An 18,642-nucleotide genomic window follows, 5' to 3' on the forward strand; every position below is an offset into this window, starting at 1 on the left:
GAGCTGAGTACTTCTTTTTAAATGTTATTTTTCTTTCTTCCAGTTACTTATATACTGTATGTGTTAGTGCATTTCAGCTTGCAGTGCAGCAATGGCCAGAAAAGGGCAGATGTATAAAGCTCAGTTCAATCATGTGAGACAGTGGGAGGTGGCAACTGATGATCACCTGATCTGAGTGGCATGGATTACTGTATTTCATGTCCCTGCTTGGATCCACATTATAGGCTCACTTAATGTGTGACCAGGCCCAGCCCACACACTCTAGAGTCCCAGCCAGATTGTGTGTTCATAGAAGTACTCCTTCAAACTTCAGGTTTCTGTTGCATTACTGAAAGGGCACCTTTTACAGCCAGAGTCACTGCGTGGGCCGATTTCTCACGTAGAGGAACCATTCAAGGTATGTAAGCAGTCAGTCAGCCCTTCAGGCAGCCAAACTGTACAAAATCACATGCTGACATTTCATGGGTATTACAGTTTGAGCTCGATATGAGGGCAACCCTGCTCCTAGAAATTAACAATTAAACTATAACAGCAAATTGGTTTTGTAGGAAATGCAATTTTGTGGATTATGTGTTCTATTATGTAATGGGGATGCTGAACATGCCAACAAAATGTTCACAGGCAGGGTAGACCTATTTTTAAGTAAGTAACCATATGAAAAGCTTTGCACAGGCTCATCTGCACCATAAATGAGCTTTTAATATGTATAATTGAAAGCTGTCTCAATATTTTCTCAGTATTGTAGAAAACAAAAGAAAACTAAAACTACCCACCTTATGTTGTGTCTTTTCCAAACAGGTCAACCATCAGTATGAAGTTGTGGAAAACAAAAAAACTAAAACAATTGGAAATGAAAAAAGATGCTCCAGCTGCCCAATCTGACCCCATGAACCCCACTCATCCTCCAAGCTGCCTTATCCACCAACCTTCATCTCCACCCCCGCACCACATGGCTTCTCTGGGACTGAAAACAGTACAAAGAACTAATATTACACTTACTGTATTGGACTTGTGGTACAAGCCCCGTTGTAAACCCTACATTGTGCTTCTTTCATGGTACAACTTTCTTTTTGACTCTTTAGGCGGAAATGGAATTTCTTCTCTTTTCTTTATAAATCCTAATAAATTAATTTAAAAATGTGATTTTTGTCATTACCTTTCAAAACAATACACACAAGTGTTTGCACTGCTGCAGTGATTAAGGTTTGATTAGGTTTAGGTAGAAAACAACTTGTTTGAAGCTGGTATCACAATCAGTATTTAGTATAACAGTGGTTCAAATCACAATATCTAATGCAATGGTGAACCAAGAAATTATCACCCATCTCTGCGATTATCCTGAGCTCTAAATGAGCTTTAACATGTTTTTCAGCTCATTGTTTTGGCTTGTTAAAAACATTCCTGGTTGTGGTTAAAATAAAAAGCTTAAAGATCCCAGCTTCCTTATGTGTTTTTTGTGATGATATAACAATATCATTTTACTTAAACATAGACTTCTGACAGGCAGGAGCCAAGATTTCTACAGCCACTAGGGGCCTGTCTCATTGAAAAATAAACATGTTTTATTACAGTAATAACTTTTACAAATGACTGATGCTGTTGTTTTTAACTGCCTCTTGATAAAGTAGAAAGGACTGAGAGGACAAACTTAAGGTAGACGATAAGGTGGAGGAGAAGCAGAAACAAAGTGAGGGAGTTGGAGACAAGCAGGGAAAATGCTGAGAAAGTTTGAGGAGGAAGATGAGAATTGAGAAAGGAGAATGGAGACTTTAGTCTACAGGGAAAAGAGAGAGGGATCGGAATGACGGTGGCTAAAGAGTGAGTACTGTTATAAAGCTTGTTCTTCCCTCTACCCTTGAAGCCACTTTTCCATTTAGGAGCTGTGGAATGGTGAGGTCTGTTTGCTGGGAGTGATGGGTGTGTGTGTTGGGGGGTTTAGATAGGGGTAAATGAAAGGCATTGGAAAGCTCAGTGGAGCAGTGATGCAAATTGCTTTTATTCTCACAGCTCTTCCCTTCCAGTCGCTGACTACTTTACCACCAGTACTGGCCTCCCTCTGCTCACCCCCCCTTTATCCCTCTCCTCATCTGCCCCATCCACTTTGCCTCTTTTTCATGTTATCTTTTTCTATTTCATCTCGCTTTTACACAAATCTCCTTCCATCTACTTATGCCTATAGTTTCTCCATGGGCCTATATTCCCTCTCTGTCTATCCATCTCAGTCTCAGAGGAGCTCCTGTTGCACCTATTTGTATGCAATTGGAGAAAAAATGATGTGGGAACACAGTGGAATAGAGTGTGAATGGCTCAGATCATTACCACTAAACAGACCCAGCCAAGGGAGCTGTCTAGCTGAGAATGTGACAGGTGTTGGATCAGTCTCTAAGGGTGTTAGATGGGTTCTGAAGAGCCCTGTAAAAGTTTCAGATTTGAATAGTTCACTAACATAAAGCCTGTGCAGATTCCTTTTCAAAATTGGCACATTTTGCATTCAGGAAAAGGGCACCTGATTACCCAAATGACTGACTGGCAGGAACAGATGAATCAGATAAAAATGACAAGATTCTGATCATGAATAATTTTCTTAATGAAAGAATGGTAAACCTGAACAAGGGATACAATGCTTTAAATGATTTCTATAGAGCAGTGACCTTGAAGAGTGGCACTGAATCCTAAAGCGACCTGCTACTGAATCCTCCTCTACCTCCATCTTCTCTGTGTCAGTCCTCTCCCCAACGTTTTGAAATATCTTTAAGGGGGAGGAAATGTGATCCCTCCACCACTCACCCATACAGTACAGTATGTCCATACCCTTCTCTATCATCCACCTATACTGCACTTCCTCTGAAAAGCCCTTCAACAACAAGTGGCTGCTTTCAATTTCCTGTCTCACATGGTCCTTGTGCCATCAGTGCATTTCCAAAGGCCTAATAATAAGGAAACCACTCCCCACAGAGCCGAGTGACATACAGTATATTTCCCAGTTTCTGGAGATCTGCTTATGGAGGCCTTACGATTCTGCTCTGTATCTGGAACAGCTTGTGCACTGCATGTAGTAAATCTGTAACAGGAAAGCACACGGAGGCTGCTGCAGGGGCCTGTCTGCTCCAGAACAAATATTGTTGATATTTTTTAACCCATCAGTCAGAATCACAGCTTAAAAAGTCTCAACAAATCTCAAAACAACTATAACAAGAAAACAGCTATAACCAGTTATGTAGAAAGATCCAGTACATTTGAGGTAATTTAGAAAAAGTATCTCTGTTACGTATTCTGTCCACTTGAGAGCACTTCTGCATTTTAAAAAACGCTGGTCTTGGTCAACGAGACAGCGAATATGTGCATTTTTATGTTTAGTTAAAGTCTCGAGATTGAATTCCCATAAGGTCATTACTTAGACTGTTAGACTTTTATATTTTTCTTCCCTCACAATCATTCCTACTTTGTGACACTTCAGAAACTAGATGATGGATTTCAGGAAAGCCCAGACTCTTGTTTGTTTACTTGTACTTTGTCTAACCTTACTTTCCATCACAGTGCTCCTCGCTCTCTTTGTCAGTATTGCCTACACCTCCCCTTCTGTAGATATATATATATAATTTACTTTGGCCTGGACATAGCTTTCAAGGGAGCTCACTGCTGAAGGTGAACCAAATTTAAAGGAAGTAGGTTTTTTCTCAGACCTCTCAGAAAGCAGAGGTTCACAGATTTGCAAGTTGGCATTTGAGCAGCTTAACCAGCTCCATACAATTTACAGTATTAGAGTCGATTGGAGCATCTGTGGGCCCTTCTGTGCCCCAGGAGCAGAGTAGAGTGGAGTGGCAATTTGGAGAGGGAGGTAATATAGTGGGAAAGAGGGCAGAGCAGGACATAAATTATTAGGGTGCTTTTGAATCCAACTGGAAGATGGGGAAGGCTGATGGAGGGTACAGTTTCAGCTGTCATTCACACAAGACAGAAGGTGACAAAAAGATGAGCCTGTCTCTCCTTATCCCATTTGTGCCATTTTTTCCTGCTTGAAGAGACGGTGTATACAGTAGATGTGGGGGTAATGGACGCATATGCGTGTATGTGTCTGAGCCATTATTCAGATAAATATGTGTAATTTTATTTCTCTTTTACAATGAATTTGCTAATTTTCTGCCTTTGTTATGCTGTTAAAGCCCAAGACAGGAGTCCTTTGACTACCACACACACAAATATATCAATCCTCTGGAAACCGAGGTCTCATACATTATGGAGGTCTGGGGAACTGAGGAAGAAGCTGATTGCTTTTCAGAGTACCAAGAAGCACACACCACATCTACACATTGTCAACATTAGGATAATGCAATAAAAAGACATCTGTGGATCGATGGCACATATAGAGAAAACTATCAGTGTGTATCCGAACCACAAATTCAGTTTAAGCTTGTGTGTCTGTGTGTCTCTGACTGCATCATGAAGTGTGTGTGTCCAGATTTGATAGCTTGCATAGAGTGTCTCTTTGAGCAAGAGTACCCTCGAAGAAGCAATATCTCCTCAAAGTTGGACTGACCTGCATCATACAGTATGTAGGGGTGCTTTAGGGGGATATCAGCTTCAGTGTGTGCATTCTGGGGACTTGCCTTCTTTTGGGGGTAAAACAAATAATGTAAGGTTAGGGTGAAGCTAAGTTTAGGTTAAATGTTAGGATTAGAGTTAGCGTGAGGCAAATGGCAGTTTTGATTAGGGTTAAGGCAATGAATGCAAGTCAATGTAAAGTCCTCTGAAATGATGGAAGCATGAGTGTGTGAATGTATGTGTGTGCATGTGGCAATGCCATTCAAGGATAACAATAGATATGCTGCTGTGGAAAGTAATTCTATCTATCTTCAGAATACTACAGTACCTACCAAAAATGAAGTAAATCACACTGATGGATGTGACATGACAAAAACTACTTCACGTGAACCCCACTGACCTTGGGGAAAGTTCTGTGCTTTGTGTACCTTGCCATTCATCACAGGCTCCTCCTCCCAACAGTGACATTCTACCTCTTCATACTACGTCACCTAATTCCTTTGCTCGTGTCATAATTACTACAGTCGCTAGAGAGGTTGCCAAACCATAACATGCAACAACAAAAAGTGTTTTTGTAATCCTTTCTTAAACTTTTATACAGATTAAATAGATCAAACTGTGGCTATATAGTGCATTGTACAGAAAACATTGCTTTTTTGCCCATATATAAATATAAAAAAATACTACACCACAGAAGAAGAGAGAGTGATAACACATAAGTCAAATACTTCCTCCTGGCTGGTCCTGGCAAGTCCTTCCATTACTCACATTATCAGACAATAAAACACTTAGCATTGCAATACCCAGACATACTGTATACTGCAGACTTAGTGCACCAGTGTACAGCACACAGACAAATACAAAAGGATGGGCACCCATTCTTTGAATGCAGCCTTCATGAGTGGGTGATGCACAAGAGAGAAATTTTAGTAACCTGAAGGGAAGCATTTCAAAACATTAACATGCCTGGTTAACCACTCATCCAGGTTTTGTTATATACTTACTGTATCTTTTCCTTGAATACTGTCCCACAGCAGACAGTTATAAAGCAGAGTAATTTAAAATGACTGGCTTCATCCTTAGCATAGGTGCTGATATAAAACACCTTTTAATAGAATGACAGACAACAGGAGCACTTGTTCTGGACTTTGTTTTGCCAACTACTTCCTGTAATCAAAAGAGATAAAGGGAGCTCTTAAGAGGCTGTGAGGGCAACTTAATATTTTTCAAGGTAAATTTTGCAAGGCAAAAATGGACATTTCAAGTTGAAATGTAGATGACCGAAGAAAGTGAGGTAATCACTCAAATCAAGAGCAACCCAGCTGCATTATGCCTCCCCATGCTATCCCATTATCGGCTTTCAGTGTCATGTTCAGCTGCTGTGAAAAGTAATCCACACCTGCTGTCTCTCCTGTTTGGCCATTATCAACTTCTTGTATTGTGACAAGCTGTGATGAAGCAGAATATAGTCCTGTGACAGCTGGCAGTATGAGTTTCCATACAATGTATGTTAATGCCAGACATGAGCCAATCCACTCATGCACAAAATACAAGGCTGAACCAGGTGAAACAATCAATACACTTTACATAAAAACACATTTATCTTACACAAATCAAATACGAACAACTTTAAAACCTCTGGGCTTGTGCTCGTGTAAATAGGAAAACTAGGGTAGACACAGTGATTGTTCTTGACTTTCCACTTTTATAATTCATGAATGTGTGCTTCAAACTCAGTTAACTGTTAACAAGCCACTGAGCTCTTCAGAATGACCCATTGTGTTTCACAAATGTTTGTAAATGGACACTGCATGGCTACGTGCTTGATTTTATACACCTGTGGCAACTAGTAGGTGTGTCACAAGACCTCACAAAACTTCATCACCAACTTAACTCATTAGAACTGAAAAGCAGGTCTGTAATTTTCATTTGTCAGCTGATTCCAGGGCTGATAAATAGCCTAACACTTGGTAACACTCTTCTATACTAGGGATGTAATATTATAGCACATTTAGACACTTCACGCTAATTTTACTGTCATCTTGGCCTCTTCCCATTAAAAGTAAAATCATGCTATAATGCCCTTTTATAACTGCTGCGCCATGGTCAGCTCTTTTAAAATGCACAATATAAACTCATTTATTTTTTGTTTGGAATAAATCCCCAAACACAATTGAAATATATATATTTTTGAGAAATAAACAGGCTGCACATATAGATACAGTACAGATTATATCCCTATGCTAGCCTGTTTGGTTGAGGCACTGTTTTGTTGTTTGACAACGGATGCACACAGCTGAAGAAAGTGAGGTAATTCCGGCATTATTAAACCAAATACACACACCCACGCATCATTTTGACCTTTGTTAGGTCACTGAGGGTGGATGAGCAGAAATGAAGTAATCACTCTTTACTCACACTTTATGAGATATTATACTGAGTGTTCAGTCTGAACATGTTACCTTGATTAACAATCTAAAAATAGGTCCCACACAGTGATTAGTGTTATGCACCTCTACACAACACTGAGCAGAGATGCTGACACACTCAAGGCAGCAGCAGTGATGATAATGTGATGAATGATTAAACACGCTGAAAAGAATATTTTGGAGTTTATGAAAAATTGATCATTATAGTCAAATTCATCAGTTATGTCTCAACCTGCAAAAACCAATTATTATCAGTCAACATTTAACACTGATTAACACCAATTGCTACTGTTTAGTAAGGATGGGATGAATTTTTCATAATATGATTTGATGTGCGATATGGTGTATATAGTTTGATTAAATCAGGATATAATTAAAAAAATTCAATGACAACAATGCATGACTAGCTACGCCACTGGTTTGATTATGTAATAATCACCAGCTATATTACACTTTTATTTACAAAAAACATGAAGCACGAGACTAGACATATTGATACATATTGTGTAATGTCCCGTCCCTACAGTTTTAAATAGACTCTGAGCCTTTGGTTAAAGAGATTTAGTAATTCTGAGCGCTCTAAAAGGCAATTCATGCTTTGTGCATCCACATGTCCACAAAGGTCGAGTTATGTAATTTTTGTCATCTTCCCAGGTCTGTGTATGTGCCAAAATGCCACAGGATACACACAAATTTTTGCTCAAGTTGAAAGATTTTCAACTCACACAAACTGTTTGTTGTGTATATTTGTGCAGCCCTGGGAAAATTTGCATTAAATTGTGTTTTCCATTGTCTTTGTATGGAATTGCATAAGATGATGACGATACGGAGACGTTGTACACGCCTCCATGAAATGAGCTGTTTCACACTGATGTCCATTACTTGCAAGCTCAGTAAATAGGATACCACAGCAATTAAACAAGAACTTTGAGCAGGTGAGTATGAGCAGTAAAACAAACAAATAGAGCAGTGGGGCCAGTGAACTGAGAGATGCTTCCTGAAATGGTAGGCCAGCCGATTAACCCGCTTCAATTTGTAACTGTCTAATCTCCCCTACAGCAGGGCCCAAGCCTTGTGTCATTATCAAAGAGGCAGAGAGAAGCACTGGGAGAGAGAGAGAGAAACAGAAGAGAGTAGATGTAGGACAGGTGTGGAAATTATTGCCCTGCACAGTGGCAATATGCTGTCAATTCCCCATGCTCTGCACTGACATGAACACAAGATGCTATTGTTTAACAGTTAGACCTACAGCTGCATGCTGCTGTCTGATGGCTAAACATCCACCACATCATTCACTGTCACAGACAACAGAGAATCAGATGCCTAACTAGTGAGCTTGTTTCACCTAGGGGAACTGATTACATGCCTTTTCCCCCATGACATTTAAAACTGTGTTACTAATCATACTATAATCAGTGTCTGTAACAATAGTAGTGATCTACACAGTACATCTTTGGTAGTTTTATGACGGTGTGTATGTACTATGATGGGTATATGTCACTCAAAAAAACATCTAAATTTGAGTTGTATAACAAGACACAAAAACAGTGATATAGTGTTCAAATGACCCTCATCAGGTGATGATGGGGCTAGATGACAAGTGAGGTGATTAATAAAGCTATTAGAATTGATTATGTGAGAAAAGCATTTTTCATGGTAATCCATCCAGTTGTTCTGGAGATACCTGGATAACCAAAGTCATTTTTATCTGCTGGTGACACTGGATGAAAAAGCCAGAGAATCATCAATAAATACATTTATGTAGATGATAGGAGAAGCAAAACTAAAAAGGAGCACAAGCCCAAGAAATAAACAAAAATACAAATACATAGAAAAGGTGGTTCAGCAAGGCTGCACACTATGCTGGAACATAAAGGAAAAGCACATCTGAAGAGTATTTTTACAGAGAAATAAGACAAAGTTTGGGCACTTACAGACAACAGATGAGATTTAAAGAGAGGTCCTGCAGTGAGAACAGTAATGACTGTGGTCTAACGCTCCAGTACCCATTTACACAGACATCTTTGAACACAACTTATGAGCGTTTGACTGCATGAAAACCTGTCTCTGTCATAGTAACAACTGCTCCATTTACCTGTCCTCCCTTCTCCACCTTTAGTCCCACTTACTACCACTGTGTGCATCCTCACCTGCCCATGAGCTGTTGTGTTCAAGTTTCACCACTCCTGCTCAACACCCAGCCCAGTGCCCGTGACCCTATTCAGGATAAGAGGTAAAATATTGGATGAATAGATGTAGATCAGCCTCATCATCAAGCGAGCCTCTGTCACCACTTCACTGTTTACCCTTCCTTAGACCACTTTAGGTACTAACCAAGGACTGAATGTTCACTTGCCTAATATACCCCCCACACTGACAGGTGCCATTGTAAAGAGATAATCAGTGTTATTCCCTTCACCTGTCAGTGGTCATAATGTTATGGCTCCTTTATAAAATGCAATTGACTCACAGGCTGAAATATCATTCTTGTATATTTTTATAATTCCTATACATCCCACTCACATCCAGGTCACTGGGAAATTGATGAAGTGTTGTGAAGCTCACAAAACAAAATGTCAAGTCTTATGGCTATGCCCATGCTAAGAGCAATGACTGTTGTTACCTGGACTCAGCACCTCAGTGCTGAAGACAGGTGCTTAGAATGATTTACTGTGTAATGTACAGTTCTTCTCATATGAGGGAATGAGTTGTTGTTCATCATCCTACATATGAAGAAGGTTACAAAAACACCTTGTTTACCCATGTTATGGTCACCAATGACCCATCAATCCAACCACCTCCATCATTATTTACGTTAGGTTAACAGGTTGTGGTAATAAGCAAACACCCATATGTTATGTAGCGTCGCTGGTGACATAAAAAGCTTCTTTTCAGTACACAAACAACCCACTTAATGTCCTTGCTTTTACCACATTCAAATGGCACATGAGTGTGATCTAAATGGATTACCAAACCTCTATAGGGAGCCATGCATATCTAAATGTGCCGGCATGAATAATGCAAGTTGTAGCACAGGTTGTTTCAGCACTCTGCTCACACAATTCATCCACTCTCTCCACCATCCCTTGTGACTTTCCTTTGCACAGGCTTGCTGTTCCTATATTTGAATATAATGTGTACAGCTACTGTGCATGTTATGCTTTTTTTTTTTTTGCTGAATCTGCTGATAGGTGTAGCACGTCAGTGACAGCGTCTTCAGGCATGAAAAAAGAAGCCATAAGAAACATATTTAAAAGGTTAAATACAAATGATAAAGTTAGTGGGTTTAAAATGTTTTGCCACCTAAGGATCATCATCATCCTTCTGACTTTTTGAGTTTTAAGCAGGGACTGCCAGAAAAGTGACCCCAGCCCCAGCCTTGTGACAACAAACAAACAAACAAACAAATAGATATATGGTGAAAGAAAAAAGATGTTACCTTTTAGATACATGGTGAAAGAAAAAAGATGTTACCTTTGGTACTAATGGTGAGAGTGAACAGAACCCTCCATCCTCCAGATATTTAGTGTCAGATGTGATATTTGTTCTGCTGACCTTCAGGTCAGCTGGAAACATTGGACAATGAAGGGTGGGAGGAGGTAGACAATTACATTGCTAGTGTTTGAATAATTTACAGCAGAGAAAGAAATTTTGGCTACTAGCCTAACCTACCAAATATACTGTATGACATTCATGGTAGATTTTGTCAGATAATAAGGGAAACCATTTAATATCCAGCAGTGTGCTACACTTCATATATCACTATACTCAGGGATCTGACCATGGATTACTGAGCTGAAGCATGGACTGAAAGCAGCACATCACATAATCAAAACAAAAGCTCTACATATTGTGCATTTACTGTAAGTAGGCTGCACTAATCAAATCAAATGACTACACATAGTGTTATAAATATTCAGCCCATATTTGCTACAGGAGCTTTGAGTCTTACTGCTGCATCCTATGCAGTGAAAATAAATCAAAGCTGTTATTGTTAAGGGCAGCACGGTGGCACAGTGGTTAGCGCCGTTGCCTCACAGCGAGAAGGTTCCGGGTTCGGGCCCCACCAGGGACCTTTCTGTGTGGAGTTTGCATGTTCTCCCCGTGCTTGCGTGGGTTCTCTCTGGGTACTCCGGCTTCCTCCCACAGTCCAAAGACATGCAGCTTAGGTTGATTGGTGTCTCTGAATTGCCCATAGGAGTGAGTGCGTGCGTGTTTGTGTGTGGTTGTTTGTCTATGTGTTAGCCCTGTGATGGATTGGCGACCTGTCCAGGGTGTACCCCGCCTTCGCCCAATTGCCGGCCGGGATTGGCTCCGGTGACCCCGTTCAGGGACTAAGCGGTAGAAAATGAATATTATTGTTAAAAACTGTTTTTTTCCCTTTGCACACCTTATATTCACTCTAACTCTCTCCTTTCAGCATCAAGTCGAATTCTCATTGACAATCCTGGTTGAGTTCATCTCTGCCCTGTCTGTTACATAATTCAAACAACTACTTTCCTAGAGGCTACGGTAACATACCACAGTATGAGGAACAGTGACTGCAGACTAGTGGGGAAATAGGGTTTATGAATATGAGTATATACTTGAGAAACAGGGGGAGTGTTCATCCTCACTAGAGACATCCTAAGTGTAGATCCACATACACCCTATATGCTGCAGGTTTAATATAGACTTTGGATAAGAAGGTGACACTAACCTGCAAGAGTCACTCCAAAGGACATTCAGTAACTAAAACTTTTAATGCACTGGTTTTTAGTACCGTAATGATATTTTATAGCCAAACCAAGCATTGTGATTGGACAATTAACCATTGCACATTTCCAAAGTAAACACCATTGTTGTGCTTATTTTTATTTGCAGCTTCTCTTTGTACAACACAATATCCAAAGCAGCCAACTACAGCGCTCGAATCCATGACACATTATACTGTGCTGTTCAACAAAGTATCCCCCAGGATTATGTCTGTGGACTGAGGTCAATCCCTATTTACTCATTAGCTTGTTATGAGTCATAAGTACAGTGAGGAGATCATTTTAATATGACAGTTCATCTCAAAACAGGACAAAAACATTGGATCGTGTTCATAAATTCACACATTTAATTAAGTTTAGCACATTTCCTTTTATTTACTTCCCACCACAATCGGAGCATGTTTCAGTCTATGAATCTTCACACATTGCCTCTACACTCTCATTAGTTACTATACAGCCAATCATGGAGCATAGCATGGAGATAATTGGATTACTGACAAAGACTGGAGTGATCAACCCCTGTGTATAATTTTAAGGAAATCTAGCCAGACAAAAGAGTGCAGTGACAAAAGAGACATTACAGTGTCACTGTATTATTAAGATAAATAAATATAAAGTCACATTCATTATCATTAAATATCAATTATGTCATTTATCTATTGATAAATGCCCTTAAATTTTTAGTGTTAAATGTTTAAATCCATGTCATGAAAACCTGAAACATTCAAATTTTAATCACACCGACTTATTCAACTGCTCATCAATTTACAGTTTGTATCAGTATAAGCTATTATTTCTGTGTAGCTTCTTCCGGTTCTTTCAAACCAGGAACTCTCAATGAGACGAAAGAGACTGCTTTAGATTTTATAAAAAAAAGACTAGCATTACAGTTGACACTAACAGCAGTTTTCCTGTAACCTTGACGTGCCTGCAGTCTGCACTAAACATTCATAGACAACAAATCTCTGAATATCTATCTAACTAAAAAATAACCTAACATCAGCAACAAAAAATTGAAGGTAGCTACTGAATAGATTAGGACAAAACTACAGATGCAGACTTAATATCTGATTCAGATGAGATATAACACAATACCACACACAAAAGTCTAAAAATCTTTCTTCCCTTCTATTATCACATGGCAAGCAATAATCTCCTGCCTTGCAGCCAACATCTATTATGATATATCACATCTGTATAATACATAGCATAAGCCCAATTTAATTGCAATCTTGTTGCAGCTATCTCATCAGGCATACCTTCTGCTAATGGATGGAAATGACTTGTACTAAATTGGTGGGATGGGGGGGCTCTGAATTTCACAGTCACTCTTTGACAATCAATAAGCTCCTCTTGACCTTTCTGTGCATCAATAATGGTATTTCTGCCTTTTGGAGAAGGATAAAAACTTGAAATCATCTTCAGACAGGAGTATTTCTTCTCCTGTGAAAACTGTTGGCTTAGGTTTCAAGTGCTCAGGAGCTCGACCAAAAGCAAATATTAATACTTAAACAGCAGTGCAGAAAGAAAGTGCACAGAATAGAACTGGTGGGACAAAGGAAAAAGAAAGAAATCGGTCATTGGCTTTACATGCCTGGATATTTTTCATTCTTCATTTGACCAGTGCATGAATTAAAGCTCGCTTGCAGTTCAATGTCTAACCTGACACCGGTGCTCAGTGTGTGTGGCTCTCTGTGACCCCTCAGCAACACTAGACACATGACCTTCACTCCAACACTGTTGGCTCTCCACATGCCAACGTGTTAATGTCACAGCTCTCTCCCTATCTGTTGCTGTCTGTATCACTCAGTCTCTTTCTGTCAACATACAAAAGGTGAAAAATGTGGCTGCTAGGTCTTACATAATCATACCCTACCCCTTTTCAACCTTGAAGGCTTGGACACTTTGGCTCTGACACCCAGGAACTAGTGATCTTTTATGGGAATGTAATGAACACCGAGCAGTCTCCTCATTCCCCATATGGCTCTGAGCCTAAGTGGCATGTAATGGAGTTTTCTACTTGCTATAAGACTCAGAAAAGCCAACTATTTGGTGCACAGCTTTAACCTTACAGCTAAACCACTTACTATCTTTTGCTAAAGGCTATTCTTTAACTAAGAACAGGTGGAGTGGGGCTTTGGAGGTCTGCAACTTTCTTAAGCCTAGGCTGTGTATATGGACATAAGATATCTATACATGACAAATACCAGAGAGGACTTGATGTCCTCTGGGCCACTCATCCTTGAAGACTTGCATACTTAGTTTGGTGACTCATCTAAAGTGTGCTACAAGCCTGTGTTGTATCTAAATGAGTTTCTGCACTGTGGCGCTGGTCACAAACTGCTAAAACAGATGGTTTAAGACAACTCTCTTTGCAGTTCCTTCTTTAATGGCCCCTCTGGTAAAATCAAACATGCAGTATACAGTATACTGTACTATGTTGTTACTCGTTCATGTGTCTGGTTTTAATGTGAGGCCTTCCACAGAGAGGAGTGGTGAGTGATAGAAGAAAACTGCTAATACACTAAAGCTTAGATGTCCTGCATTGCCATAATGGCTATTAGGGCACTGCTGGATGCATTCCTTAGTGACATACCTCAGTTATCCGCAAACCTGTGCCTCATCTGTTCTCTAACTAAAATACACAGGGTGGTTATATCACCAGACCAAAATAAGTGGCAAACAGAACCAGATGGGGGAGAGGAAATGGAACCAGCTGCTGTCCTGAAAAGTGGTTACATTTATATGAAAGAGATAAGATCAAAGATGCTGAAACCATTAGCCACATGTGTGGCATCTTCTTTTCATGAGACTCCAATGGGTCAGGTGTTAATGACTCCCCTTTTACATTAGAGGGTGTTTACTAGGCCAAACCTGACAAAGGAATGGGACGATCAACGAAGCTGTGCAGCATTGGCTTTGTGTTTAGATGAGAGAGGGATTTTTGGTTTGGCCACATGTGTGGATGAATATAAACCTTGACCTTGATGTACGTCTGGATATACTCTACATTTCTTCTGAAAGTTATAGACCAGAGGAAACAACAGTGAACAATAGTAGGATACAACATTCTGTAAATCATATATTTGCAACACTGCCTCATCATCTTGCCTTTTCCTCCTCAATTTACTTTGGATTTCCCCTGGATATCAGATTTATTTGTTACCTAACACAACTGTGTGGTCAATCAACATATAAAAATCACCACTTTCCTTTTTGCTGAGAAAAGCTTTGCATTAATGGAATAAAATAGAACGTATGCATTACGTAACCAGGATGTAAAATAACAGCTTATATAATATATGGTTCCTAGAAATGCCACATATACAGGCTTGAAATATACACATCTAACTTTCAGACACACACACACACGTACATGAACAAAAACGTTCGAGTGCTTGCACCAGTTGAACAGGGAAAAGAAACAGCCTTTAACTATGAATTCAAGACCACTGTGGATGTGCTGAGGGAGGTGTATGTGAGTGCTTGTGTGTTGAGCAGAACTTTTCAAATACATAAAAATAAACATGGCATGATCTATTTTCTTATCTCATCTCTACCCATTAACATATTCTACTGGAGCACTAAGATAACAACATAAGCAACTGCCTTTGGGACAAAACATTGCATTCCATGTAATCATTCCCTGGCATCATACCGTGACTCGTACCATTTTCCAAAACAAGTCTAAGCGTATCACACATCTGAACAAAGTGTAAAGAAGAGGTTAATGAAACCAATAGTAGTGGTCAACGACAGCATGAGACAATGTTATAAATATTAATGAATTTAAAAACAGATGATGGATCAAATTCTCATGTATATTATCACAGGAAAATGTTATTTATATAAATATCAGCGTTTGCTCACATTGCCAACTGTATCATAAATGTCAAAAGTGATTTTCCATGAGGATAACATGCAGTCGTTTCTGAAAATTGAGATGTAGTTCTAACATTTTATCACTAGGAGGTGCACTTGTATGAAGCAAAACTTAATCTTCACTTCTCATACTCAACCACAGCTCTCAGTTTCTTCCAGAGTCACTATCTCTAGTAAAGCACTTACAAACCAGCTTTGACAGTACAATATAAAACATTTCTCACGAAGCAAGACATATGTCAGTGTGAAATATTACCATGGACTAAAACCAATGCTATAACTTTCCCTAAGACATTCAAGAGATGAGTATATTCGACTATAATTCCCCAGAATCGTTGATTTTGTAAAGTTAACGTTGCTTGGCTGTTTATCTGCTCATAAAATTAGGCAGCAATCCGCTTATGGGACCAAAAACAATTCGCCCATCTATGTCAATCAATTTCAAAACCCCGGTGAGGTTGCAATTTATGCCATCAATACTCATACAATCTAATGATTTGTTTAACTTATCAAACGCACAATGCAAGAGATCGGTGGAAGCGAGGCATTTGCACAGATCAGCGTTAAGAGGGGTTTCCCCGAAATCGTTGGAGGGTCTTTCCCCTGGTAATTTATGCATATCAGGGGTCATTAGTACAAAAAGGGGGGCGCATACTATTAGTATGTTAATGGCCTACTTACCATATTGACTTCTGATACCATGTCTATGCTGGCTATGTCTATGTTCATTCCCACTCCAACCGGAGGACCTGGGACAGATCAAAACAACAAGAAGCAATATAAACAGTACATCATGTGCAGCCTATATGATTCATTGGAATATTTACGAGAATCGGTGAGTTCAATAATTCGTGCCTGATTTTAACACAGATAACACGTGAATGTAGCTGTTGTCAGCTAGATAATAGTTTGCAGTGTTCTTTTCGGCTGGATTAGATGCGCTGGCTTGTGGTTAAAGTGCTGCTAATTCCCCCCAAAGTTATTGACATTAAAGCATCTAGCTTTTTCCGTCGCAGTGAACACCTGAAATGGAATAAATAATTTAATTAGAAAAATCAAATAAATTAACCGATGTTGCTATTTTATCGTCCAGATCCATCATTGAACCACATCACTCATCTGTTCCCCCATATTGTTGGTATTCTGGGTTGTTTTGACACATTTTACTTCGTCTGTATGATTTAAAATCTATGACTGTGGCACCTGCAGAAGCCGAAAACAATGTCCCATTTCCTTTTCGAAACTGCAAAGCTAACTGAGTAATGCCTTCTAATTTAAACACTGTACTATTATACATGCTGACAAGGCGCAAACTCGAGCAGAGTTGGTGATAATACGAAATCATTTACCTCCGAAATCTGGCCTCAATCGTATATCATAACCTTTCAACAGTCTATCCACCGTTTCTTTAACCAAAGACATATTGCTAGGGTCACTGACACTGGCACTGTAGATGAAAAAGAGATAGACAAGCAGCAGACTTAAGTAAGATATACTGTTAGACCATAAAGTGTCCAAGTATTTGTCATTTTCCGTCTGCAACACAGTCACACTTAATAAAAATAAGTGGAGCATTCCCCGACCCTTTCGCTTACCTTTGGGCGCACATCACAGCCACAACGAGGGGGCACAACCAGATGCGAAAACACACCATTCTTCTTATTCTGAACACTGCCATACTTATGTGTTTTTTCTTTTAGTGAAGACAGGCGATGTCCAACTTATTCTTGCCAGTGCAGTAATTCCAATGCCGGGCGCATGCGTATTCCCGACCACAACATCAAGAAGCAGCGCTTCTGCCGCTGTTGCTGCTGCTGCTGCTGCTGATGGTAAGTGGCAGAGGTAGTAGCCAGCCACGGCAGAAATTTAAAGGAGAATCAATGCTACAAGTTACACAGGGACACACGGGGGTCTCTCCTGTTTCCTTATACGTATTCCTATACGTAGTGTGATTGTGTGTTAAGCGCTAACTGTGACGGGAAACTCGGTGGTTGAATCCAACGATGCGGAATGGAAAATGTGGGTGGGGGTGTATCTCTCCGTTAGCTCTTTAGACACCACCAACACATCTAGCTATCCCCGAGTAAGGCACGTAACCCCGCTGCTTCCCCAGAGCTGCTGCGTACTCCCACCTGGGAGTCTGGACTGTGCACGTCGTAGTGTAAGTGAATTTTACTTCTTGAACGTGAAGCGGAACAATACTGGAAAGAGCATTCACTTTCATCATCTTTCCTTGAACTAATATGTATCCTAGTTTACCACCACTTTGTGAAATGAATCCACAGTGATACCAGTCAAGAGTGGATTGTCCTTTACAGGGTGACATCTTGTGTTTATTGCAAAAATATTGATCCCTGACATCAGACCCACATGCATCAGTGGAAACTTGCATGTAAGTCAGATACCGAGCAATGGAGAATAAATTGTTCTTGTAGTTTAAGTGATTATTGTCAGCTGAGAGGACAGAATCACCCTTTGATCACTAGAATCACTATTAGCGGATCAGCTAGTGACTCTGTCCATGGTGCTGAATTTAGTGACCTCAGTGAGCACCACTCTCTGACTCTGTCCATGGTGCTGAATTTAGTGACTTTGATTTGATTTATTCTTTCAAGCATGTAAAGACAGTTGATATGACAACACACATAATTTTACACATAATCTAATATCAATTTGCTTATACCTAGTACATGCTTGAACGGAGTAGGAAGAAGTCAGACTTATCCAGTCCTACCCCATGACATCATCTTACATCATTGGTTTGCAAGCAGTAAATGATTCACTTCTACACACACAAGTATTATACTAAAAAAAAAAAGATTATAACAGTGTTAACATTCTTACATAATTACATTCTTAAATAATTATCTTCTACACCACACAAGTAATATACTAAAGAATTATTACAAAGTGTACACCACACCCACAATGTTCCATCTAATTAATCATTGAGCCTGTTCTTGCATATATCTTGATTGACACATACCTTTATATTTATGTTTAAACTCGTCAATTCTATTACTATTTTTTATGTC

General features: G+C 39.7%; 1 protein-coding gene across 1 annotated transcript in view; it reads right to left on the reverse strand.

Annotated features, from left to right (window-relative positions):
• The window catches only part of gabrb2b (gamma-aminobutyric acid type A receptor subunit beta2b), a 46,889-nt gene extending 28,978 nt beyond the window's left edge, over positions 1-17,911 (reverse strand). The window contains exons 1-3 of the mRNA XM_020599757.1: positions 17,203-17,911; positions 16,957-17,054; positions 16,289-16,356 (exon numbers count right to left, since the gene is read on the reverse strand). Coding sequence (XP_020455413.1) covers positions 16,289-16,356; positions 16,957-17,054; positions 17,203-17,285 — 249 coding nt within the window. The 5' untranslated portion in view covers positions 17,286-17,911. The remainder of the gene's footprint in view (positions 1-16,288; positions 16,357-16,956; positions 17,055-17,202) is intronic.
• Positions 17,912-18,642: the final 731 nt, after the last annotated feature.

Source organism: Monopterus albus, unplaced genomic scaffold (genome assembly GCF_001952655.1).
Source record: "Monopterus albus unplaced genomic scaffold, M_albus_1.0 scaffold42.1, whole genome shotgun sequence".
In the NCBI taxonomy this organism is placed as follows: Eukaryota; Metazoa; Chordata; class Actinopteri; order Synbranchiformes; family Synbranchidae; genus Monopterus; species Monopterus albus.